At 46.6% G+C, this 26,907-nt stretch overlaps 2 protein-coding genes across 3 annotated transcripts in view; one reads left to right on the forward strand and one right to left on the reverse strand.

The window, feature by feature from the left end:
- The window catches only part of CAPZB (capping actin protein of muscle Z-line subunit beta), a 45,687-nt gene extending 36,350 nt beyond the window's left edge, over window positions 1–9,337 (reverse strand). For both annotated transcript variants that reach the window (XM_042478020.1, XM_042478019.1), the window contains exon 1: window positions 9,175–9,337. In XM_042478020.1, coding sequence (XP_042333954.1) covers window positions 9,175–9,177 — 3 coding nt within the window. In that variant the 5' untranslated portion in view covers window positions 9,178–9,337. The remainder of the gene's footprint in view (window positions 1–9,174) is intronic.
- A 1,396-nt stretch (window positions 9,338–10,733) lies between these two features.
- On the forward strand, window positions 10,734–26,391 carry MICOS10 (mitochondrial contact site and cristae organizing system subunit 10). The gene is made up of 4 exons (XM_042478039.1): window positions 10,734–10,850; window positions 23,121–23,168; window positions 24,352–24,461; window positions 26,146–26,391. The coding sequence occupies exons 1-4, from the start codon at window positions 10,784–10,786 to the stop codon at window positions 26,152–26,154; spliced, it is 234 nt and encodes a 77-aa protein (XP_042333973.1). The 5' UTR covers window positions 10,734–10,783; the 3' UTR covers window positions 26,155–26,391.
- Window positions 26,392–26,907: the final 516 nt, after the last annotated feature.

Here is a 26,907-nt window from a genome sequence, read left to right on the forward strand (position 1 = left end):
CACAAAGTGGCAGGCCCTCCGGACAACTATGCCTGGTACGCACCCGCGCAAAAAATAAACCGAGAAAGGCAGGTAGCTTGAGATCAGTTTCAGGCTCTGTGCGCATGGTCAGCCTTTTAAAAGGAAGGAGGAGAAAGAGGGGGACAATGGGAGAACAGCAAATACTCTAAAGAAATGTCATGAAGGTTTTATTTACAGTGCTTTTCAAAGCTTCTCACAGGACAGTTTCTTAAACACAAGTGATGGACGACATAGTGAGATCACAACCATTTATCACACCATGAACTGGTCAGGATCACCAGTGCCCTAGCCTTTCTCTTCTAACTACCCTCTGAAGTGTCAACAAGAAAGGCCAACTCATGCATTTAGGGTCTGAGGCTCAACACATTCCCATTCTGCAGTACATGGCTAGTCAACCCTCAGCCTCTCCCCCATCCCAGACATCCCACCTCCAGTTTTCTCTTGTCCCAAAGGCAGACCATCTGGCTTCCTTTCCTGGCATTTCAGTGGAACCCTGTGCACCCGTCGACCAGGAAACCAAGTGCAAAATTGTTTAATTTCAGGACCGATCAACCCTGGAAAGGGATCGTGCGCCATATGGTACCAAAAATGATGAAGAGCGAGATCCTGGGATACACCACACAACTGCCTCTTCGAAGTGGCAAAAGTGAACATAGGTGCTAATGTGGCGCAGTGGTCAGAGTCCTGGCCTGGGGGATCCATCTAGCCTTCGGCTACTCCAGTGATGGTGAACCTATGGCAGGGTGCCAGAGGTGGCACTCAGAGCCCTGTCTGTGGGCACATGTACCATCCCCCCAGCACAGAGTTTGCCAGAGTTTGTTACTAGAAAGCCAGAAGGACACGGCACTTTGCAATAAATAAGTGGGTTTTGGGTTGCAGTTTGGGCACTCGGCCTCTAAAAGGTTCACCATCACTGGGCTAGTCACCTTCTCAGCCTTACCTACACTGCAGGGTTGTTACGATAGCAGAAGATCTCTCCTCTTTCCCGATACATTCATCCATAACTGTCTGGACTGTTATACCGCAGTCAATGAAACAGTGCAACTGAATGTTCAACCAGCTGTACTGAAACTCTGAAATGGAACTGATAAAAAGAAAGTCAAACCAGGCCAAATGGGCAATGGTCAGGGATAATGGGGTGACTGATATTTAGAAGTCCTAAGGCTTTTCTTTCCCCAGTTGAGAGCACAGACTTCCAATGGCTGGCAACACACTGTCAGGAAGAGAAACTCCAACAGGTTCTAGGGCAAATTTTCAGGTCAGTGAGACTCAACAGTGGTAAAGTCTCTAGGCAATCTGGGGTCGGTCAGCAAGGGTTTCTGGTTGCCACTTAGCAAAGCAACTAAAAGGCCATCTCCTTACCCCACAAAAATTAAGTCTGCTGCAACAAAGAAAGCTTTGGTGGAATTGTGTGGAAAACACTGTGGGTTCAGTTCCAGCACTGAAAGCCAACTCCTAGGAAACCAAGCATCCACTCAGAAGCTCTCTGTTCCTTAATTGTAACATGCACAAAGGATAGAAAACCTGTTTCTGGTTAAACATGCATCAGATTTTTCTGAAAGTGAACATCATCCGTCACCCGACAGTGTTTTTACCTAGCTCTGGACCATGGTGTTCTAGCTAAAAAACACACCAAAAACAAAGGAGAGCTTTGAAGTCTGTATGCCTTTGCACTAAGCAAAGTATGCAAAAGAGCTTTTTTTAAAAGCACAGCAGTTGTAAATCAGTATTTCCACCCTTGCAGATCAGTGCTTTGTGGAAGGCTACCTGCTGAATTTATGACAGAGGCAAGACAAGAGCCAGTTGTTTGCTGATTCATAGCTTAGCATAGCTAAGAGGGACAGCATCCCAGAATCTCTGACAGAGGTTCTGCAATCTGGGCTGGCGGGGTAACTTTGCCAACAACCCGGTGAGCACAAAAAGTGTTCCCTGAAGGTGGTGGTTTTGGAAGCTGGCAGTCTATTCTTAGTCCTGAAACCTGCTCCTCCGTTTGGAGATGTGATTGCAGCGTCAACAATTTAGGGGCTGGGCAGCAGGCTCCAGCACTGCCTAGATCCTGGGCTTGAAAGTCGCCTTTAATACTGCAGTCCTGGGTTTAATTGGCACTCTCCAGTCCTTCTTGCAATTCAGGACAAGACTCCAAAGTGGAAGTGGCCGAGACCACCCTACAAGTACTGAGGAGGCCACACAGCAGCAGCAGCAGCAAACTCTTTCATTCCTGACCCAACCTTATGAAGTGCCACCCACTCTCTGCAGAATTCAGGCTTCTTTCACCAAAACGTAGTCCCACTTACCAATTTGGGAGAGACATGCAAGCCTCAATTCAGAACTTCAGAGTTCATTTACAAATCATTCCTGCAGCCAGAGGCTAGCAGTGCTTGCCTATTACAGAGAAGACATGCAGGTGGTTTTAGGTTTTCCTTGTACAGTTCCCTGCATTATTCCCCATATGTGTGGCGAAAGGAGAAGCAGAAGGTAGATCAGGATCCACTGTCAGATCTTTGGGTTAGATGCAGCAGATCTGCAAAGGTGAATGATTTCCAATTGTTTAACAGCAGCCAATGGTTTGAAGGAGAGGCAGCATGGTCTGAGTGTTGGACTAGGACTCTGAGAGACCAGGATTCAAATCCTCCTTGGCCAGGAAAACCCACCTTGGGCAAATCACACTTGCTCAGTCTCAGAGGAAGTCCACAGAGGCAAACTTCCTGAGAAGAAATCTGGCTCCATGGTATGGTCATCCTACATCAGAAACAATTTCAGGGCACACAACAACAATCAGAAGCCATTTCTACCCTTCAAACTGCTCTGCCCTAGATTAAGATGTTCTAATTAAGAAAACTCTGGGGATGGAGAGGTAATGAAAAAGCCAAGACGGATTTCTGTGGAAGAGCTGCAAGCCCACTTTTGGCACTGCGCAATTATTGGCCTTTCAGCCTAACACACCTCAAAGCAACTTTCAATACATTGTCATACTCACAAATTAGTGCTAGTTAGAACCTACGAAGCCCTATATGGCTCGGGTCTGGCTATTTGAAGGACTGCATCTTTCCATATGAGACTGTGGAGGCTCAGGCCTGTTACAGACTGCCAAAATAAAGCTGCTTGGGGTCTCTTTGGAGGTATGCTGTTTAAATGATGCATGGGTCCTACGGGTCCGGAGGTCGCGCCAAAGCCACACTCCATTCCTAAACACTGGAGGGCAGCTTTGGTGCAGCTTCCGGATTCTTAGGATGCATGCATCATTTAAACAGCATACCTCCATAGAGACCCCAAGCAGCTTTATTTTGGCAGTCTGTAACAGGCCACAGTCTAAGCTCTTTCAGGGAAGCCTTTCAGTCCCATCGCCTTCCCAGGAATGGTGGCAATAGGGGACAGAGGGCTTCGTTCCTTGGTGACTGTTCCCAGACTTTGTAGCTTCCTCCCTAGGAAAGACAGGACGGCTCCCTCCTTGTTCTCCTTTCGCAGGCAATACAATACAAACTGTGCTCTTTGGACAGGTATTTAGGAACTGACGACAGTGGGCTTTTAATGATGTGCTGTTCTGTTGATCTGTATATTCTCTCTTTCAATTAATCTTACAGACTGTTCAGCTGCTTGTCCTAGTCTCCGGAGCCCCAGCCAACAAGCAGACACCATCTTCTACATGACCTCTCCTAAGATATTTACAGATGGCTATCATGTCCTCTCTCTTCTCATCTCTTCTCCAAGCTAAGAACATCAGGCTCCTCAGCCATTCCTCATCCCTTTCCAGACATCTACCTTATTCCTGACCTGGCTTAATGCCCTCCTCTGCCCCAACAAGCCATCTCTCTCTTCCACTCCAAATTCAATATACACTGGGGGAAGAGAATGGGGATTGCACTCTTCTTTTATCCATTACAGTTTGGAAATATGGATTAAGACAGCTAACTCTGTTTCTGGCAGTTGCTGTTATTATTGTGCTGACTCCTTTGATATTTAGCACCTTATTAACTTGCCACACTTCTAAACACTTGGCTGCCTAAGACATCTCTCCCCAGGAAGAATTCAAAGTGCTGGCTATGACCTTCCAAGCCCTAAATGGCCTGGGCCCAGACTATCTGAAATACCTTATCTTCCTATATGGAGCCTTCCTGAGCTTTAAGATCCATAGGGGAGGGCCTTCTTTTGGTCCCCCCACCATCACAGGCACTTTGGATGGGGACAGAGGAGAGACCTTTCTCCAGGGTTGCTCCCATGTTGTGGAAGTCACCTCCATTTCCATAAGAGGTACAGTTAGCTACTTCCTTAGTCTCTTCCTCCTGGAAAGCAAAGACCTTTTATTTTGGTTTTGACTGTGTTGCAACAGATGCCACGTCTCTTGGTTTTGTGCTTCTCTTTTATTATGTTTTCAACATGTTTTGGAAACCTGTGCATTCTAAACAGAAGCATGGTTTAATTCCCATATAACTTTTGTGTTATTTTTGCTTTAAATCAGTGATTCTCAAACTTCAACCCTCCAGTTGTTTTGGACTTCAACTCTCAGAAGCCCCAGCCAGCTTGGCCAACCATCAGGAATTCTGGCAGCAAAGGTCCAAAAAGTCCGGAGGACCAAGGTTTGGGAACCACTGATTTAAACGGTTGTGAATCAGCTTGAATCCTGTACCAAGAGAAGGGTGGGATAGATATTAAATCAATAAGTTACATATTAAAAGGTGGGGTGAAAGGGTTTGAAAGAAAGTAAATTCAGTGGATAGAGGAGGCTAGGGATGTGGTCCTAGTCAAGACACCTGTAGCATGCACATGTGCACAAACACATGCACATAAGGATGCGCCTTCACAAATTCTGGTTTCAAACACCCATGCTGCGTGTCAGCTTTGAAGAAGAGGAGCAAGGAGGAAGGGGGGGAAAGACTCCTTGGCCCCAGCCTTCTGCTTCCTCCAAAAGGAGCCATTTCTATGGGCATGTACAGTATCAGGCGCTCTAAAAATAGCCCAGTACTACACTATACTGTATGCTTAGGTTTTACAGCTGGGCGATGGATACCGTATTACCGCAATTAGAAAGGCACGGCAAAACCAGGACCTTGTCATGCATTGAGACACAGCAGGGAAAGGAACAGGGGCTGGTACCAGAACATTAGCGATAGAGACATAAGGCAAGATGCTATTTGTAAGAGTATTTGTCACCAGCTAGTCCTTTTCACAATGATAAAGTAAAGAATGAGTTTCCTCAGCTACTTAGGGAAATAAATATAAAAACATATCAGGTTTGAGATGCTTTATTCTGTACCCGAAAAAGGACGACCTGAAGTCAGCATTTCTTGGAACGCCAGCCAGAGAAAACATTAACTAGAGGGAAAGGAAGGGAAATTAAGATGGAGAGACCTTTAATAAGAGCAAGTGGTGGTTTCAGAGGCAAAGGGTAGCCTTTATTCTTCAAGATGATATGCAAGTGCAAAAGGCCTACTCCAGGCAATGTTTGTGCATTTACATTAGTGCAGAATGTAAGATATTAAGAAGACATCTGCCGCAAACCTACTAAGCTTTAAATTGGGGCATGGGAGAGGCCACACTATGAAGATGTCGCCGGCTCCTAAGCCAGAGCAAACCCCAATTTTGAAGCTATGTCAGTTCATAAAATGGAACAGGGCTCTCCAGTTTCATTATAAAACATTCATTTCTCAGTTGCAATGTGAAAAACACTGTATGGTTCCCACCTTTCTCTCAACACGGCTGTCCGCTTGCAGCACACTTGCAAGTCAGAGTAAACAGGGAACATCCCTGAAACTAAATAAATGCATGCATTTCTCCTGTGCGCTTAAAATGCTGATATTATGAAACTAGAGATGGATATTTCTGGCTGCTGCTGGAGCAAACACACCGGCTACCAGCCCTGAGCGGAGCCTGAGAATCAGCCACTGAACCTCCAGCGAGTACAAATCCTGGGTCTGTATTATCAGGTCAAACTTGAAGGCACATACAAAGATAAAAGCCACACATCTGCACATATGTCCAAACATCAGGGTGGGCGACACATCCACCAAGCTTTAGCTCGGTTCTATGAGAGGACCTTGACAAGTTGGGGAACCTCTAATGAGTCAATTTGGGCCCAGACATTGAGTGATATCAAGAATCATTGAGGCTTCTGTATTAAATCTGCCGAGGATGAGATGGTGCCACACCTAAAACGTCCACCAACATCCCTTCAGTGTCATCACATGCAGTCGGTGTGTGACAGCCTTTCAACCAGTCACAGCGACACATTTCAGCCCTCATTCTAGTCATTTCCAACCATGAGCAGATCCCTTCTCCCCCTCAGTATTGACAACCACACTATTTAAATCCAAGCCATTACAACTCCAGTGAACAATGTCCACGGAGCAGACCTGGGAAAGATCTCACTGGGTTGGTTCTTGGACGACCGCAACCAGTCAAGAGTAGACGCACCACTGAACTAAATGGATCAGCTTTGTGGCTCAGCCTCCAGCTACCTCCTGACCAATGCAACAGGAAGCGGCTAAAGCAAAAGTCTTCTCATTTCCTGCTACATTAGTTCAGATCACCTCCCTGGCGCAAGGAGCCATTGGTTCTGGGTGAGTAGTGAGAGATGTCTGCCACCTGGGTTGTGTCCTGTGAGTCATAGGTATGCGTGAGGGAGCTGTTATAATGCTCTCCCGATTTGCAAGGTGGGACTATATACACTTCCCTGTTTTCAGCACCACTTGCCACTCTAACATTCACTGTGTCCCAATACGGGGTCTTCTCACCAGTAGATCTCAAACCACAATGCAACCATCACGGCAGATGTGTCCTTCCTTTATCCCAAAATGAGGTGCCCCCATGTCTGGGTCTCCTACCAAACCCCCTCAAACACAACAGAGCAGAGACAAGGTGCCAAAAGGCCTTTCCCCTCCCCACCAAAGCAATATATTTTCATTCCCTAGAAGGAAAATCAGATTCCCTCCTTGTAGGAAGCTGGAAGCGCCTCGGCCATGAACCCTCTGGTCTTCGAAAACTCATCTCCCAATGGGCTTCTACTACTTACCTGGGTAGCACCTTGCAATGAAAGCCCATCTCAATTGCAAACAACTAGGTAGCGCTAATACAGCAAGCTTTCTTTGGAAACTCCAGGTATTTCCTACATGAGGATTTTTTGAGAGCCAGGCCCATCAGAAATACTTCACACACAAATCACCCCCAGCCCCCAGCTCTTCTTTACTGCATCCACAGACACACAATGGTCGCAGCTCTTAGCCGCTCTCCTGCAAAATCCCCCAAAGGACTTTTCTTCCCACCGTTGTTCTTCCCTCTTTACCTAATCCCCGCTCTGTCGCGTCTGGAGAAGAAGGAAGAAAGGAGACATGAAACCTGGCCTCATCAAAGCCACTACAAACACCACTAGCCTTCCCCCTGCAAATGCCCCCTTTTGCCTGCGCATTCCCTGCCAGATTGCCTCACAAGACCAGCCTTAAGACTCCCACCAGAAAGAGAAATCCCAGCCCTGAGGCGCATAGAAGCCAACCCATGCACACACACATAGGAAGCCTCAGACTTTCCTCTTGCTCCCCAAAAGCCCTATTAATGCTCCCATTCTACTTTCAGTGTACATTGGATGAAGACAGTGGAGACAGTGCTGTGTGTTGTTCTTAACCATTACATTCTTCAGTCATTCGCATGTCACCCTTTCCCTTCTCATTGGCACCGCCATCGCTAGCCTCATAAGGTCCAGTTATGACTCTGCCCTCTTGGCTGTAGTAACATCTCACTCCCGTCCTTTGGGACAACTCTTCCTCTGTGAGCTGCCTTGAATCCCGCTTTTGGAGAAAGGCAGGATACAAATCCAATGAATAAATACATGTTTCCCATGCATCCTGTGCTGGGAAGAAGAGGGGCCTTTGACTGGGAGGGATTTGGGAGGAAGGCTGCCAAAGGTGGAAAGCAGGATCTCATGGCAGATGCCACTAGTGGGCAAAGGTTATGTGATCAGCAAAAGAGGCCGTGCCTCCTAACAGAGCATCTTCATGTGGAAATAAAGCAGCCTGACACCTCTTTAACCGGGAACCCTGGGATTTGCAGTTTGGTGGGGCACTAGAGCTCCCTGACAGACCATTCCTTATTACTGAACTTGCTATGGGACGTATCAGTGAACTTCTTTAGTACGGCACATAGGCCCCATACAGACAGGCCAAAATAGAGCTGCTTTGGGTCCCTTTGGAGGCATGCTGTTTCAATGAAGCATGCGTCCTAAGAGTCCGGAAGCTATGCTCCACTCCTAAGCACTGGAGCGCAGCTTTGGTGCAGCTTCTGGACTCTTACGACGCATGCTTCATTGAAACAGCATGCCTCCAAAGGGACCCAAAGCAGCTCTATTTTGGCCTGTCTGTAGGGGGCCTTATTTTACTATCAGGCTTATTATTGAGCTTATGGCTGACCTCACATATCCCTTATGCACTTGAACCTATGTATCCCTTATGTATTTGATCTTACGTATCCCTTATTTCTTTGGCCTTACGTACTCCTGATTATTGTGTCATGTATCCCTTACTATTGTTGTACTTATTCATTACTGAACTCATTATGGGACACATCAATGAACTTCTTTATTACTGAGTTTATTATTGACCTCAAGTGTTCCTTACGCATTTGACCTTATGCAGCCCTTATTGTACTTATTTATTATTGAACTCGTTATGGGATGTATCAATAAACATATTACTGGACCTATTTGTTACTGAGCTTATCGCTGACCTGATGCACTCCTTATCTATCTGACCTTCTGCATTCCTTATTACTATTGCGCTTATTTATTATTGGTCTCATTATGGGATGGATCAATGCGCTTCTTCATTACAGAGCACTGAACTCGTTACTGAAGTTATTGATTATGGAGCTGACCACCTTGTTATTATTATTATTATTGCACTTGTTTATTGCTGAGCTCATTATGGGATGTATCAATAAACATCATCGTTATTGAGGGCATTTTAATGGAATTTATTACTTAACTTAGTTATTACGGAGCTTAAAGGGCTGTATTTACTGCATGAAAGGAACCAGGCCCCAAACTGAGGGAGCCAAAGGCTTCGCTTCCCGCCCTTCCTTCCCTTCCCTGACAGGAAATAAGGACCGGTTCCCGCTTCTCCTCAGGGACCGGGCCTCGTTCGTCGTCGTCGCCGCCGCCCTCGTACTGACCATTGTGGCTCCGCGGGACCGGGCTTTCAGCGGCGGCGGCGGCGCTCCGTCCCTGGGGCCTCTCCGAGTCTCTGAGCCAGGCCGCGGCCTTCCTCCTCCTCCTCCTCCGCCGCCACCTCCTCCTTAGGCCACTTCCGCCGTAGCCTAGGAGTTCCACATCCGGGGTCACGCCACGTCCCTTCGACCTCTCCTTCCTCCGCGCCTCAGCCAATCAGAGGACAGCGCGCGGCGTGCGTCACAATTAAATTCCCTCCCTCGAGCCAATCAGCGGCCGCGGCTCCCCGAGCGTAGCCACGCCCCCCTCCGCTTCGCAGTCCTCCTCCTCTAAAGCGGCTGGCGGGTTATACGGCCGGGCTAAACCACGCCCACCTTCCCCCGCTTCAGCCAATCAGAGGGCGGCTCGCGGGCTATCGCCAAGTATGGAGAGCTGGGAGGCACACGCATGCGCACTGGGAGGGAAGAGGGAGAGACCATATGTAGGCCTGTTTTGGGGGAAGGACTGAGGTGGGAGAGACCATTGAGAGCGGAGGGAAAGGAAGTCATGATTGGGAGAAACCATTGGGTTGGAAAGGAGGGGAAGTTTGGGAGGAACCAACGAGGGGGCTATGTAGGGGGGTCTACAAAAGAAATATATATATATATATATATATATAGTATATACCACATCTCCTCTATTTTTACACAAGTTATACTATATTATATATTGCATCACATAATGTATTTTATTGTTGTATTATAAATTCTTTTATACAATATTGTAAAATATTATAATAAAATTATATTACATTATAAAACATTATATTATAAAATGTTGTATATTTTATTATACTATAAATTCTATTATAAAATATTATAAAATATTATAATAAATTTATATTATAAAATGTTATTTTATAAAAATATTATATTATAAAAATTATATAAATTATGGTATAAATTATATTATAAAATATTATAATACAATTGTTTTATATTATAAAACATTATATTATAAAATATTATATATATTGAGATACTGTATTATAAATTATGTAACAAAATGTTATAATAAAATTATTTTATATTGTAAAATCTTATATTATAAAAGATTATATATTTTTGTTACATTATAAATTATACAATAAAACATTATAATAAAACTATTTTATTTTGTAAAATATTAAATTATATTATAAAATATTATATATTTTATTGTTATACAGTATTAAAATTTTATAATAAAACATTGTAATAAAATTATTTTATATTGTAAAATTTTATATTATATAATATAATATTATATACTTTATTGATATATTATAAATTATATAATAAAACATTATAATAAAATTATTTTATATTATAAAAATATTGTATTATATTATAAACATATTTGTATTTTTACAAAAGCCCCAACTCTTTCCTAGGCTTCATTTTTCCCTTTGGGGCCTAGGCCGCAAGGTCAAGCCTTTGGTTGCCCTTGGCAACGCCGAGGAAGGAGCCTGAAGCCTTCCAAGTCTCGCGAGAGCTTCCTCGCCGAAGCCGAGCGGGCGGCGGCTCTCGCGAGACTTGGCCTCCAAGTGGGGCGGGCGGAAGGCTTGAGTGGCAGCTGGAGGCGGAGGCGACCAAGATGGCGTCGGAGGGCGACTTAGGAAGGAAATGGGACCGTTGTTTGGCCGACTCCGCCGTGAAGCTGGGTAAGGAAGCGGCCTGGAAGGGGACCGAGGGGCCAGGGAGCCCGGGAAAGGTCCTGTGAGGAAGGAAAGCGAGGGCTGGGGGGCGGCGATGAGCCTCCAGACCCTCTTTGGAGGACTTTTGGAGGACCCAGGCCTCCAAAATGGAGGGCCCTGGCCAGTTTTATAGCAGCCCAAGCCCAAAAATCGACCTCAAAGGACATTTGTCCCCTGAGAACGTCCTTTGAGGGTGTAAGGTAAAGTAGAACAAGACACGAAAGCACTTTGACACTATAAAACCCCTGGGAGTTGTAGTTTTTTATGGACAAAGCAGGCTAAGGGCCTTGCGAAACTACAACTCCCAGGATTCCCTAGGGAACCCCACGATGTCTACATTGAATGTGCCTTGTCCTCAGTGCTACAGAATCCTACTACCCACTTCCAACGGGGTCTTAATCTTTGCCTTCTGCCTTCCGCTTTACCAGGTATTACCATCTCTTCCGACAGGCTTGGTTCTTAAAGGTCAAGATCGTTCTCCGTAGGAAGGTTTGCTGGTCAAACATCGGTCCCAGTCATACAGAGTCCTAGCGTTGGAGGAGACCCCAAGGACCACCCAGTCCAACCCTGTTCTGCCATGCAGGAACTCCTAATCAAAGCACCCCCAAGAGATGGCCATTCAGTCTCTGTTTAAAGGCCTCCAAAGAAGGAGACTTTGGCCTGTTACAGACTGCCAAAATAAAGCTGCTTCGGGTCTCTTTGGAGGCATGCTGTTGAAATGAAGCATGCATCCTAAGAATCCGGAAGCTGCACCAAAGCTGCATTCCAGTGCTTAGGACTGGAGTGTGGCTTTGACGCGACCTCCGGACTCTTAGGACTCATGCATCATTTAAATAGCATACCTCCAAAGAGACACAAAGCAGCTTTATTTTGGCAGTCTGTCACAGGCCAACACTGTCGAATAGCCCTTACTCTCAGGAAGATCTTCCTAATGTTGAGCTGGAATCTCTTCTCCTTTAGCTTGCATCTGTTAGCTATTCTCTGGAGCAGCAGAAAACAAGCTTGCTCCATCTTCATTATGACATCCCTTCTAATATTTAAACAGGACTATCATATCACCTCTTATAACCATCTCTTCTCCAGGCTAAACATCCCCAGCTCCCTCAGTCGTTCCTCATAGGGCTTCATGGTTTCCAGACCCCTCACCATTTTAGTCGCCCTCCTTTGGACACATGGCTCCAGCTTCTCCACATCCTTTTTGAATTGTGGACAGAACAGGACACAGCATTATTCCAGGTGAGGCCTCACCAAAGCAGACTAGAGTGGCACTAGTACTTGTTTTATTGTCAGGAAGTTCCTCCGAACATTGAGCTGGAATCTCTTTTCCTGTAGCTTTGCATCCATGGCTCCACTTTTCCTATTCTCTGGAGCAGCAGGAAACAAGCTTGCTCCATCCTTCATAGGACATCCCTTCAAGTATTTAAACAAGGCTCTCATATCACCTCTTCACCTTCTCTTCTCCAGGCTAAACATCCCCAGCTCCCTAAGCCTCTCCTCATAGGGCTTCATGGTTTCCAGCCTCTTGACCATTTTAGTTGGCCCACCTTTTTGAACAGGACACAGCATTATTCCAGGTGGGGCACTCAGTTAACTCAGGGAGAGGAGAGGACAGAGCCTTGCCCTTTCCAGTAGGCTTAGGCAAAAGCAGACTTCTACAGCTTCTCCTTACTCATTTGCAGCTTTTACCATCCTCTGGTGCTTCTTGGCCACACGTCTCTGTGAAATGTTGGTGAGCCAAGTTGCCGTGAATTGCCAGACGCTTGGGCACAAGCTTGCTTTGAAGGGAAGAGTTGCACAAGAAGTGCCCCGCGTCGGCTGCCATTGGGCGGCTTCTGTCTGCGGCCTTTCTCACACGCTTTTAAGTCTCACATTATAAAACCTGTTTACGTACGTCGGGCGGTTAAAGAAAGGGGTAAAAAAGTAATAAGACAGACAGACAGAGAGAGAGAATACCATGACTCAGTTTGAATTGCAAATGAGTTAATATCTGATTTATGCTTGCCGGTGCAATTTTCATCTCTGTCTTCAGCGCAGGTAATAATTTGATCTCAATGGAACGGGTGTGGCAAAGGGACAGGGAACTGGGACAGGCGTGGGAACATCGATTCCTAAATGGGATTAATAGTGTGGCAACTTGTCTGGTTGGTAAGAGCAGAAGAGGCGGCTTGCTGGATCAGGGCCAAGGAGATGCTCATGCGGCCAAATATCTATTATTGATTAGGTTTCTGCTTTTCTTCTCTCCCCTTATTTTCTGTGGGTTTTTTGAGCAACACGGCCGCGTTCTGGAAGAATTTATTCCCGAAGTTTCGCCTGCATCTGTCGGCCGGCATCTTTAGGAATAAATCCTTCCAAAACGCAGCCCGAAAAACACTCATACGCCTGTTACAGACTGCCAAAATAAAGCTGCTTCGGGTCTCTATGGAGGTATGCTATTTAAATGATGCATGCATCCTAAGAATCTGGAAGCTGCACCAAAGCTGCATTCCAGTGCTTAGGAATGGAGTGTGGCTTTGGCGCGACCTCTGGACTCTTAGGACCCATGCGTCATTTAAATAGCATATCTCCAAAGAGACCTGAAGAATCATAGAATGAGAGAGTTGGAAGAGACTGCGAGGGCCATCCAGTCCAACCCCCTTCTTCTGCCATGCAGGAACTCTCAGTCAAAGCATTCCCAACAGATGGCCATCCAGCCTCTGTTTAAAGACCTCCAAGGAAACCTTAAAGACCTCAGAAAACAATGAATCCTGGTCGTGAAAGTCTTCGATTTCACAAATATTCCTTTGTTTGTTTTCATTGCGCGCTTTCAAGCCATTTCCAACTCATGGCGACACTAAGAGGAGCCTGGTCTGAGCTTTTCTTGGCAAGGTTTGTTCAGAGCAGGTTTGTCATTATGAAGAGGTTAACGCAGTGTTTGTATTACAATACGTAGAAGGATAATTGAATATAAAATTCGTGTTTAAAACTCATGATAAGAAACTGCCGGGATATGACGTCCCTAAGGTCACCCAGTGGGGTTCCATCAGTGATTGAGAATTTGAACCCTAGTCCCTGGAGTCATAGTCCGACGCTCAAACCATTGCACCACACTGCCTCTCTTGATACACTTACCCTCCATGATCTTAAAGTAGCCTGTAAGCATTGTTACGAGACCCAGCTTTTCAGATTCTTTTGGGGACTGTAGTTCCCATGAGCCTTCGCCTGTGGCAATGATGGCTGGGGTGGTTGGGAACCCAACAACCTCTCAGGTATCCACCCCTAAACTTGAGTTTACAGGGTTTGGGAGGGCTGCGTCTGAGGCTTGCGGCATCCTCCTGGCAAATGGGCACAGAGGATAATAATAATAATAATAATAAAAATAAAACTTTTATTTATATACCGCCCTTCCTGAGATCAGGGCGGTTTACAACATAAAACAAGCAAATAACAATTTAAAAACAGTAACATCTTCACAATCAAATATAAAAACAAGACAAAACAAAAGCCCCCGTTAGCCAATCCTCTTGCAGAGTACAAGGAGGCCTGCTAGGACTGTGATTGGGGGAATGCGATCTTAAACAGAAAGGTTTTAACATCCTTTCTGAATTGGGCCAGGGAGGTGGCTGAGCGGAGCTCTGAGGGCAGCGTGTTCCAAAGGGCCGGGGCAGCGATAGAGAAAGACTTCCTCGTGGTAGAGGTAAGCCTGGCCCCTGGCACCCTAAGGAGTTGCTGCCCAGATGTTCTGAGGGTGCGGGACGGAATGTACGGGGAGAGGCGGTCCTTCAGGTATCCTGGGCCCAAGCCATTTAGGGCTTTATAGGTCATCACCAACACCTTATATTGCGCCCGGAAGTGAATAGGCAGCCAATACAGATCTTGGAGCACCGGTGTTATGTGGCTGGCCCTGGAAGTACCAGGGACCAGCCTGGCTGCCATATTCTGTACCATTTGTAGCTTCCGGGTTTGGTATAAGGGTTGCCCCATGTAGAGTGCATTGCAGAAGTCCAATCTCGAGGTTACCAGAGCATGTACGACAGTTTCAAGGTCCCTCTGGGCCAGGTATGGGCGCAGCTGGCGAATAAGCCGAAGCTGATAACAGGTGCTCTTGACCGTCGCATTCACCTGAGCCGTCAGGTGAAGCGACGAGTCAAGAAGCACCCCCAGACTGCGCACGGAGTCCTTCACAGGGAGCGTGACCCCGTTCAGGACAGGTGGAACTACCACCATTCCCGGACCAGGGGAACCTATCACAAGTACCTCCGTTTTCTCTGGATTCAATTTGAGTCGGTTTTCCCTTATCCAGCCCATTACTGACTCTAGGCACACCACGAGAGGAGAGACACCGTCCTCAGCCACTGCATCAGTCGGAGACATAGAGAAAATGATTTGGGTGTCATCAGCGTACTGATAACCCCGCGCCCCATGTCTCCGGATGATCTCTCCCAGCGGTTTCATGTAAATGTTAAATAGCATGGGAGACAGAATGGCTCCTTGAGGGACCCCAGTTTTAAGGGCCCTCTTATTGGCGCACACGTCTCCCAGCTGCACCATCTGGGACCTCCCAGAGAGGTAGGACCGGAACCACTGGAGCGCAGTGCCCCCGATTCCCACCTCTGCCAGGCGCCCCAGAAGGATACCATGGTCTATGGTATCGAAAGCCGCTGAGATGTCCAAGAGCACCAACAGGGACACGCTTCCCCTGTCGATGCCCAGACGGAGATCATCGACCAAGGCGACCATGGCCGTCTCAACCCCGTAACCCGCCCGGAAGCCAGTTTGAAATGGGTCCAGATAATCCGTTTCATCCAAGACCGCCTGAAGCTGGATTGCAACCGCCCTCTCGATCACCTTCCCCAAAAATGGCAGCAGCGAGACTGGCCGATAATTGTTATGTACCAGGGGGTCGAGGGAGGGCTTTTTTAATATAGGTTTTACAATGGCCAATACCCTTGTGGGCAAGGGTGCCCCCACCTCTGCCATGCCAACGCATGTCTTTGTTTTAAGGATCAGCTCTCTGTTGCACAATGATAGCGTGTGAGTTTTTCCCAGCCGGAGCCTTGCCAGCGGTTCCCAGCAGAAGTTTCTCACAGCTTTCTCCGCATTGGGCCAGAGTCATGTTGGGACACAGGCTCTTGGCCCAGAGTCTCAAGGAGCAATGCTCGCTTAACATGGATCACAGACTAATAAACACACACACATACACAGAGCATACTGTATTTTTATGCCTCCTTGAGCATTACGACTTTAATGGGAAATTTGGTACCAGAGGCAGGAATAGCATGGAAAGAATAGAGAGAGGTTCCTATGCCACAGTATAAAAGTAGACAGTGAGACAAAGCAGCACTTATACAGTCAGCCCTCCAAGTATGTGGCTTTCGCTTTCGGGATTTGATCGATTAATATAATATCCTTCGGAATCTCTGGGTCCTCCAACATGACTAGAGATTTCTAGAGAGAACACTTCCCTAGGCATTTGTAAGTTCTCCAGTGCAATTCTATGGTCAACCTCCAGTGGATGTTGACCATAGAGTTGCTCTGGAGGACCTAGAAATACTAGAGAGGTGTTTCTTGATTTAAAAAAGGTGGCTTTTTTATTTGCAGTTTTTCCATTTTCACTGGGGTCCTGTGTCCCCAGTGAAAATATATATATATTGTGCCACATTTAGTTCTGACAGCCACAGAAGATAAGCCAGCAACCCCATAAGAAAACCCAAAGGCTATTATTCTGGTTTAAAAGGTTCAGAAAGTAAGGGCTGTCTTATCCTGACATCTGACTGATGGCAGCAGTGATGGCGCCAGGCGTGCTTCCCAAGGGAGGGAGTCGCAATGTTGGGGTGCGACCGCAGAGGAGGCCCTTTCCCCAGCGGCACCCCTCCTTGACTTTGGGGAACCCGGCAAACACTTTCGTTGCTGGTCTTACTCGATGGACCAGTTTCTTTGCGCCTGCAGAGTCCTGCCTGTCCCTGACGTCAAGCGAGCATCCCTCTTGAGCAGTTTGTGTTGACTGTCTTTCCTAGCTAGTCTTTAATATACTTTTCCCTCCTTCTTTGCCAGGAGCTGCTTTGTGTTTGGAAGATTGCTACAGGAGATGTGCATGGTTTTAATTTTACGCACCAGCCTTGAGGATTAAGTTGCATTGGGGAATTTATGGCGTGTTGACGTCTGGTTGTACAGAGTAGCCAGGATTTCATTAGGTTGGAAGATAAATACTAAGAGAGCCGGAGTGGTGTGTTGTAGTTTGGGTGCTGGACTAGGACTTCAGGAGACCAGGTTTTGAATCCCTCCTCAGCCATAGAAATCCCTTGGAGGACCCATTCTTTTAGCCAAATAGAAGGCTGAATAACCTCCCCAGATCAATCTGTTCAAGAAAACCCTATGACAGGCTCACCATACGTTGGAATCAACTTGAAGGAACCTAACAACAAGAACAGGGCAGTCGAGAGCCAGTGAGGTGTATTAGGACTCCATCAGACCAGGGTTCAAATCCTCACTCAGCCATGGCATCTCAAACTGAGCAGGTTGCCCTCTCTCAGCCTCAGAGGAAAGCGAGGGCAAAGCTCTTCTGAAGACATTTGGCCAAGATTTACCATTGGAGATGGGATGCAAATTTGGTGCCTTCCTTTGATGAAGCATGATCTTAGAAGCCTGTCAGTAATGCCTCTTGGCTTTCTATAGCTAGCTGCCGAAAGGTGGGTTCTTTTAAGCTCTCTCTGCTTTCCTCCGAAGAGGAACAAGTTAGAACAACTGTTTTCCCATTGTTCCCAGGAAGCAACAATGAAGACTCCCAGGTCCCTCTTTGAAACTGTCTTAAGGATAGACTGAGGGGCGATTAAGCCAAGGAAATAATTTAAGCACCTTAATCCGCTTGTCAGCGTGGAGAAAACATTGGCTTTCCCTGGCATTCTGTTTCAGAGGGTTCCCCGACGGGATCCATGTTCGCTTGGAAGGGATGTTGCCATCCGGAGATGCGCCTGTACATGCAAGCTCATAAATCCTGCAACAAGAAAAACCCACACTAATGCTCCTTTCCCTGTAATGCTTCATTTGTTTTGACATCTGAAAGTGAAATGCTTAATAATGATTGAATTGCTTTTTTCTTCAAAGGTGCAGCACCTAAAGGTTTTTCCAGAGGTAACCGTGAAAAGACGTCATGAGAAAGTCAGTGTTTTGGGGCCTTTGCACAGGACAGAGATACCGTAGATCTCAGTGGAAGTTGCTTTGCTGATCTTAATAGACTTTTATTGTCAGCCTTTTACTGCCGTTTGTCCATCCAAGTTGAGTGTCCCAGAGCCCTGTCAGGAAGGAAAACCCCATCTTCCGAAAAATTGGGAGGATTTGGGAAGGGAGAGAGGAGAGCCAGAGAGGTCTGGGGCAGCGTGATCCTTCCCTTTAATTCCTTCTTGGTTTGTTTTCCTTGTAAGCGAGACCTTTCATGTTTTATTGTTATGGCCTGGAGGTGCCGGTCTTTAGTAGAAACAGCTGCAGCGGCCTGCATCCCTTGGTCAGGTGGCGATGATGTTGAAGGAGGAGGGAATTTGTATATTGTTGTTTTTGGGGAAACTGTGATATGCCCTCTTCAAAGGAAATTGAGCATGGGAGGAGCATGGGAAGTTAGGTCCATCCCAACTTCCATATTCAATGTACATCTTTACACTTCATGAACTTCTCTCGTTCCTTCACAGCTGCCCTTCCGAGTCCAAGTCATCTTCTAATTTTTTGACTGCGGTCTCCGTTTTTATTAATGGAGGGGAAACCTTTCACTTCTTCAGTGTTTCCATCGTCTGCTTTAAACTTAAGTAAATCGTCTGCGGTCGTTATTTTTGTTAACGGTCACCTACAAACCCATCTTTGCTCTTCCTTCATTCCAGGTCTTTGCTGTTCTCTACGAACAGTATAGTGTCATCTGCATATTTTCAATTGTTGATGCGCCTCCTATTTTCATGGCTCCTTCCTCCGGCTCCAATCCTGTTTTTACATATGGTCAGCGTTCAAGGTAAACAGATAGGGCACCTCCTGCTTATATGCTCCCTGTGGCTCTTCCATTATCCAGAAAGGCTTACCTGTTCAGCTTGAGCCTTGGCCAGCCCTCCCATTAGGCAGGGTGAGGCGGTTGCCTCAGGTGGCAAGGGTTGGAGGAGAGGAATGTAGGTTAAGCAACAACCTGAGAAGTAATCTAGATCAAGAGAAGTAATAGTGCCACTGTATTCTGCTTTGGTAAGGCCCCACCTAGAATATTGTGTCCAATTCTGGGCGCCACAATTCAGAAAGGACATTGAGAAACTGGAGCGTGTCCAAAGGAGGGCGACAAAAATGGTGAAGGGTCTGGAAACCATGCCCTATGAGGAACGACTTAGGGAGCTGGGGATGTTTAGCCTGGAGAAAAGAAGGTTAAGAGGTGATATGATCACCCTGTTTAAATATTTGAAGGGAGGTCATATTGAGGAGGGAGCAAGCTTGTTTTCTGCTGCTCCAGAAAACAGGCCCCGGAACAATGGATGCAAGCTGCAGGAAAAGAGATTCCACCTGAACATTAGGAGGAACTTCCTGACAGTTAGGGCTGTTCCACAATGGAATGCACTCCTTCCTCGGAGGGTGATAGAGTCTCCTTCCTTGGAAGTCTTTAAACAGAGGCTGGATGGCCATCTGTCAGGGATGCTTTGATTTGGATTTCCTGCATGGCAGAATGGAGTTGGACTGGATGGCCCTAGTGGTCTCTTCCAACTCTATGATTCTAACAACAACAACAACAACAGTAACATGAACAACAGCAATTATATTCATTTGTATCCCACCCTTTCCTTGACAATCGGGCTCAAGGCAGCTTACAAAATGGCAACCTTTGACTGGGAGGACAGGAAGCCTGAATGGTTGGATGCCACTCTCAAGCCTTTTGTGGCCAAGAGCTGGGGACGGATTCCCAGAAAAGGTGGGGAAATGTGGTAGCGGAAGCACCTCTTTTCCAAGGAAGGCGCTGCCACGAGTCAATGATGCGCAATCTCTCCGTTCCCCTTGTAAACCGTTCCATTTCTCGTTGATTAGCTAACTTGTTTGGGTTGGCAGAGGGGAGGCACAGTCTTGGGCAGGAAGCGCATGACCGGCCTTGCTGAAGCTGGACAGTTTGAGCAAACACCCATCTCTCTCTCTCTCTCTCTCTCTTTCTCTGCTTCTCCCCTCGACTCCCTCTCCGTGTTGAAATAATTATTTTTCCTTAAACGGCTTGGAAGAAAGGGCAGCGTGCCGAAGGGGGGGAGATTTGTTTGAGCCTGGGTCAAGGGGCCAAACATTTTGAACCTTTGATGGATCCTTGCAGATGGTAATTTGTTTTTAAATAGAATAAACACCCGCGCCCTTTACCCCCGGCTTTCAGAAAAAATAATCCAGAGCGCCAGCTGTTCCTCAAGGAAATTGTGGTAAGGCGAGGGGAGGGATGACATTGGTCACTGCTCATCGTCGGACCCTTTATATCTGAACAGGAAACCTTTTGTAAGAGAACTATGTATTTTTTAACAGTGATGTCACGACATGGTGGTGGAGGAATATCACATGGTTCATGTGCCAGTTTCAATTAATCCATCAATGTCAATCAACATTCCCCCCCAAATTTAGGAATTCACAGTTGTTTGCAGAACAAGAAAGGATACAGTCTTGGCGCAATATCCACAGATTCCTTATCCACGGATTCAACCATCCACGGCTTGCAGATATTTAATAATATATATATACACATTCCAAAAAGCAAATCTTGATTTTTGCCATATCGCAGACACCATTTACTCCCCTATTGTATTTCACAGGACTTGGGCATGTGCACAATGCACACAATGCACCTAGAAAGGTAGTTGCAGAGCATAGGGGCAGCCGCAGCAAAGGCCCTGTCTCCTGCGTTCCCACCAAATGTTTCTGCGATGGCGGTGGGATTGCCAGATGAAAATTTTAGCGTTTCCAGCAGACTTGCATAGGAACGCAAGGTCCTTCAGATAGACTGGACCCAAACATATAGGGCTTTATGTGCCTAGAAGCGGACCGGCAGCCAATGGAGCTGTTGTCATGTTGTGAGACTTGCATCCCTGCAAACCAGCCCCCATTTACAATGTGGTTGCAGCGTTTCTATCCACTTGAAATGTCCAAACACTTTTGACAGCAGCTTCAAACAGAGCACATTTCACTAATCCAAACAGGATGGAACTAAGGCATTTGTCACTGTGACCAGGTCAGCCATCCCAAGGAAGAGCTTGCATGTTGTAGATGAAAGCCGACACGTGTGGGGCCAAGCAACATCAGAGCATGCCCAGGATGGCCAACGTTATTCATGAGGGAGAACCCACAAGCTGGGGGAAGCCACAGCAGTTTGCTTTTGCCTGAGCTTCCTGGGAAGGACAACAATCCCACTTTTCCCTCTCTTCTCCCTGGGTTAACTGTGAACTGTTATTTCCACAAACTCCCCAAGGTGATGGGACATGTCCCAGAGCGCAGGTCCTTCCCTCTGAAGAGGAGATGGACCTTTGAAGCCTTCCGTTCCTCCTAACCCCCCTTTTTAAGGCACCATGCATTTCTTGCTTGGAGAGGGACATCCACTGCCGCAGCTGTTTCTACTAAAGATCAGCACCTCCAGGCCAGCCTTTAACTTCATAACAATAAAACATGAAAGGTCTCACTTACAAAGCAAACAAACGGACGGGGATAAAAGCCGAAAGAAGGGGCTTGCGTGCTCTCTTTCTCTCTCTCTTTACCCCATGCCAGGCCTCTTTGGTTCCCACCTTCCCTTTTGCATTGGCTCCAGCCACTTGCCTTGGTTGAAACTGGTCCAGAGTTAAATGCTGGGCTAGCTGAATCCGTGCAATGGCTCAGTGCAAAGCTGTCTTGGAAGATCCTTTACCTTAGTGGTTGAATCACAAAGCTGGATAGTTGGGAGGCATCCCAAGCATCATCTAGCCTAAGCTTGTACTGGTGCAGAAAGTCCTCAGCTAAAGCATTCCCATCCAATTTCCTGTGGGACCATAAATTCTTAAAGGAGCCCAAGGGTCATCTAGTTCAACCCATCCAACTTGTCTTTGAGGACCTCCAAAGATGGAGAGTCCATCGCCTTCAATGCAGCCCATTCCGCTCTCATACAGTCAAGAACTTCTTCCTGATGTTTAGATGGAATCTCTTTTCTTGGGAATTGAATCCATGGCTCCTAGTTTCTAGAGTAGCAGAAGACAAACTTGCTCCATCTTCTCCATGACATCCCTTCAGATACTTAAAGATAGCAGTCATGGCACCTTTCAGCTTTCTCTCCTTCAAACGTCCAACCAAGAAGACTTCATCCTCTTGCAAGGGGCTCTATTCTACTTCCAGACAGCTCTTACTGTAAGGAGAAATCTCTTTTCTAGGAAGGGAAAAACCCACACGTCAGCGCAGGACATTAGCAGTCATTTTAAGGTTCCAGTAAGGCTTTGACAGCATTCCTGGTGGATGTATAATGCCCTTCAGGATTTAATTTCCCATGTTAGAGGCGGAAGGGTTACCTGTGACTCAGTAGCGGCAATAACTAGACTTCGTTGTTGGTTTATATGCTGCGCGGGCAGAAAGTCTCAGGTTTGGTCTCTGGCTAAAAGGATGCCGGGGAAATGCAATGAGAGACCAGAGGCTGGGAAAGGGCAGAGCCAAGCAAAGTTCGTTTTGGGGACAACATCACCCATACTCCCCCAGTCACCTGTTGGCAGGAGATCCAGGGGATGGTCATCCCAAACAAGCCACTTTTCCAAAGCTCTGGGGAAGGACTCTTGAGTCAATATGGGAGTTGTAGTAGCCCCTTCCAATCTGAAGTCCGCTAGGCTGCCTTCCTTTCCTATAACAAATTATTTTTCCCCTCTTGAAAAGTGGCAAATTAGCTCTCTCTTTCTATGCTGCATTTTGGATTCAAACTCTTCTACTTTCCTGCTGTCCGATTCCAACTGGGATTCATTCATAAATGGCAAATGTATATTAATTAGGAACAACAAATGTACTATAGTAAAACGGTAGCACAAGGCATTTCATTACCACGACAGGAATAAAGGGCCACGGATTGGTTGGGCATAAAAATATGTTTATTTGATTCAAATTTCCGAACAAGGAAAGTTGCTTAAATTCCCATAAAAATGCAACACACTAAACATTTAATATTAAAAGCTTTTATTTAGATGTCAGAGTCGGAACATTTTGTCCGCCCCAAATTGCTTCCATCTCTGTCTCCACAGCCCTGGCCTTGTTTTTTAACTCTTTCCTCTTGTTTTGCAGGTGCTGGGTTTGGCCTGGGCATTGTCTTCTCAGTCATCTTCTTCAAAAGTAAGTGGCGCTTAGCGTTCTGGCTCATTTACTCTCTGCAGTTGATAAAGAGATTGTCCTTTGCCATGTTGTTGGCCTTTTCCTTTTCCTTTGGGTGGTTCACTCACTCTTTCCAAACAAGGCTCCTGCCCAAACCAGGCTGTGACATTTGCATTCTCTTTGTTTTGGAGAATGACCTGCGGAAGGCCATCCCACAGTCTGCGACTTGATAAACATTTTTAATGTCTATTTACACAGCGCTGTCTCTCTGTTTAAAGTAACTGCAACCATCTTGGGCGTCCAAACTGAACACAGCGACCCATTTTTAAACCTGGGTTTTCTTCACCATGCATTTTGCGGGATATGGCCTATGCGTGTCGTAGGTGGGATGCATAAATAAAGAGGAAGGAGCCCTCGGAGAGGCAAAAAAACCATAGATGCGACAGGATTTGCTTGCATATCGGTGGTCAGATTTCCTGACATAGCTCATGCCCCAGCGTTCTTTCTCAGATACTTTTATAATCCCTTCCTTCCTCCGAGAAGCTTGTAATTCTCCATCGTTCTTTTTGGGACTACATTTTGTCCAGAGATTTCAGGTGTTCAGAATCCTTTATGTGCACATTATGTAGCCCTAGAGCAGTGATGGCGAACCTATGGCACGCGTGCCAGAGGTGACACTCAGAGCCCTCTCTGTGCGCACATGTGCCATTGCCCCAGCACAGAGTTTGCCAGAGTTTGTTACTAGAAAACCAGAGGGACATGGCACTTTGCAATAAATAAGTGGGTTTTGGGTTGCAGTTTGGGCACTCGGCCTCTAAAAGGTTCACCATCACTGCCCTAGAGGAACCCTTAAAATAATTTCCAGGTCTCAGGGAGCCCCTGTATAAAAATGAATATATATACAGCTCAAGAAAAAAACCCTTTTCTAGCCGCACTTCTTACAAAAAAGGTAAATTATTATTGCATTGCAGTGGAATTGAGGCTAAGAGAAAATGAGAGGATCCTAGAAACCGACCAGGTGAGTTTGAAGCGAGGGAAATTCAACTCTCTGATGTCTTGATTTCTAGCCAGTCTTTAGTCACCTCCTGTAACTGGTGCCCTTCTGGAACATCTAAGCCAGAGGTGAGGAAAGTGCATCCCATGGGTTACATGTGGCTCCTCAGCCCACTTCTGTGGTCTTCCAACATTGTCTTTTCCATTTCAGGGAAGACCTGGCCCATTGCTTTTGGATCAGGGATGGGCTTAGGGATGGCTTATTCCAATTGCCAGCATGATTTCCAGTCCCCTTACCTCCTCCATGGAAGATTTGTCAAGGTGAGTCTCCATTTGAGGAAACCTCCATTGGGGGTCACTTGCTTTTAGTCAGGCAGGAGGTGATGCTGGTTCCAAAGCACAGAGACGTGGGGTTCGCTGATGGGAGTCAGTCTTCCAGATGTTTTCGTTCAGCAACAAATGACAAACCTATGAGACCGCTATATATATATATATAAAAACAGTAGCAGGTCTTTGCGTATCTTGAAGACTGAATAAATGTATCGTAGCATCAGATTTTGTAGGCAAGATTCATGAAGTGTTTTCCGTAACTGTAGCCAGGTGCATTTCTGCTGGAAGAGAGACACTTGTAAATTGGGGGTACTCAGACATCGTGAAATTCAAGAGGGTTGAGGCAGTCACAAGGAAGGTTTAAGTGAACACAAAGCTTCCTCCATCTCCCAACCCCTCCTTTCAGATATTTAGATGAGCCTTTCCCACTTGGCACCCTTTTCATTAGTGTTAATGCGGTTTAACACTGCTTTAGCTGCCATGGGTCAGGGAGAGGGAAAAGAGATGCCCATCTCCTGTTGGTGCTTCTCCTTTGCTAGCCAGTGAAAGGCAAATGAGGATATTTTATGGAGGAGGAAGGTAGGATGTGGAGCCATCCAGCAGCCTTGCCCTCTCCCCTCTTCTGAAGGACCAGGTCCAGACGGCTAGGCCGTCCCCATCAAAACCATTTGCTGGAACTGCGTCAGGGTCCCCAGAGTGTTGCAAAAGGCCATTGAAAAGTTTATAGTTGACTTAGTTGGCGTTCTCCCCCCCCCCCCCCCCCCCAAAAAAAAACACATCCTCATATTGAGGACGCAAGTGAGTAAGCCCTTCAGCACGATGCCCCCGTATCTGTTTGTGTGGTTGCGTCCGCTCAAAGCTGTGAATAATCTTTGATGCATGAAAACCCACATTATTGTTGCTCTTGGATGTGGAGGGAGAGCACACATATGGGGGGAAAACAACCATCTTTGGAATTTCCCTGGGAAAATCTGAGCTCTCCGCCCGTCTTAGTCAAATGTGGGATAGAACCTCACTTCATGGCAACAAGCGAAGCTGCTTCCTGCTCAGTCAGACCCAGACTTTGGGGAAAGATTACTTTTTAAAGACTACACTTCCCAGCATCCCCAGGCATTGTAGTCCAAAAAAAGTAATGGTCCCAAGTTCTAGTCAGACCAGTGGCTTCTCTTATCTGGAGAAAGGCAACTGACAGGGTGTTGCCCCCCATTAGACCCTGGAGGGCTGTACCCCTTGGAATTAGTTCCCAAAGACTGTTTTGGGGAGGCCACACATGACCATGCGCTGGCCAGTGTTTTCCCACTCTGCTCTGACCATACTGCTAGATCACATATATCCTGGGTTAAGTATGGCCAAGAATTGTGATCAAGAGGGCAAAATGTATTAATAAGGAAGAACACACAGTTTAGGGAAGGCTGCAGCACTTGGCTTTTGCCTGAACCTACTCAGATGGCAAGATTTCACTCTCTTTCTGTAACTGAGTGTCAACTGCTTTTGCCCTGTGAACTCAGTTTGCAGCAACTGAAGGAAGCTGAGGACAAAGGAGGGAGGAGGAGAGAGAAACTGGGACATTTTTAAAGCAATTGGAATAATGGGATGACAGCGGATTAACCGCAGTGGCAGCCCTCCTGGCTTTAAGTTGTGAAGTGTTTAACAGTAAATCCTCTTTCTCCCACAGGAGCAATGACAGGGGGCTGAAGGACCCCTCCCTCCGTGGCAGAGGAACGCAGGTACCTGAAGTTTCGCCCTCCAGGAAGACTGAAGGGCCCTTGGCCTCGTGACTGCCGTCTTTGGAAGCACCGGGCTCTTTATCTCTAGGTCAATACCTGGAATCCAATCCTGTTTTGTATATCGCCTTCTCCCAGAGACAGCTGGGAAGGTGCTGCTCTGGGAACTCAAATAAAAGTGACAAGACACACGCACACACCCCGCCTCCACCCTCTTGCTTTAGTGTGCCTCCTCTTTGTGTATAGAAAGGGGAGGGATGCGCAGGGGCCGCTTTTCCATTTGAATTGGCAGCTGCGGCCACCTGGTGAAACTCCACTTTGAAGGCTAGTCTCCCTCCATCCCTCTCCTTCCAGACTCTGCTGAAGTTTACCATTTGTAATCCCCCCCCCCCCCTGAAAAAACTTCCCCCTCCATAGATCTTCCTTCCTTTATACTCGCCGGCCTGGGCTTTTTGATTCTGTTCAGAGACGTCCGTTTGCCAGAGCAGCTGCTGAGCTCATGCAAATGGTAGGAGATCTTACAGTTATGAATATGATTGTTATGATTCTTTACATCCCCTAGTTCTCAGATTGAAAAGGTCTTCACTTGGGAGCTTAGAGATAGCAAGGAAGGAGGCAGACTCTAGCTGTCATGATATGAGAACAGAGAAAATTGTAACACAGGACCTGACTCACAAGTAAATATCAAACCTACAGTCAGGAAATTTAAAAGA

This window comes from Sceloporus undulatus, chromosome 7, assembly GCF_019175285.1.
Source record: "Sceloporus undulatus isolate JIND9_A2432 ecotype Alabama chromosome 7, SceUnd_v1.1, whole genome shotgun sequence".
In the NCBI taxonomy this organism is placed as follows: Eukaryota; Metazoa; Chordata; class Lepidosauria; order Squamata; family Phrynosomatidae; genus Sceloporus; species Sceloporus undulatus.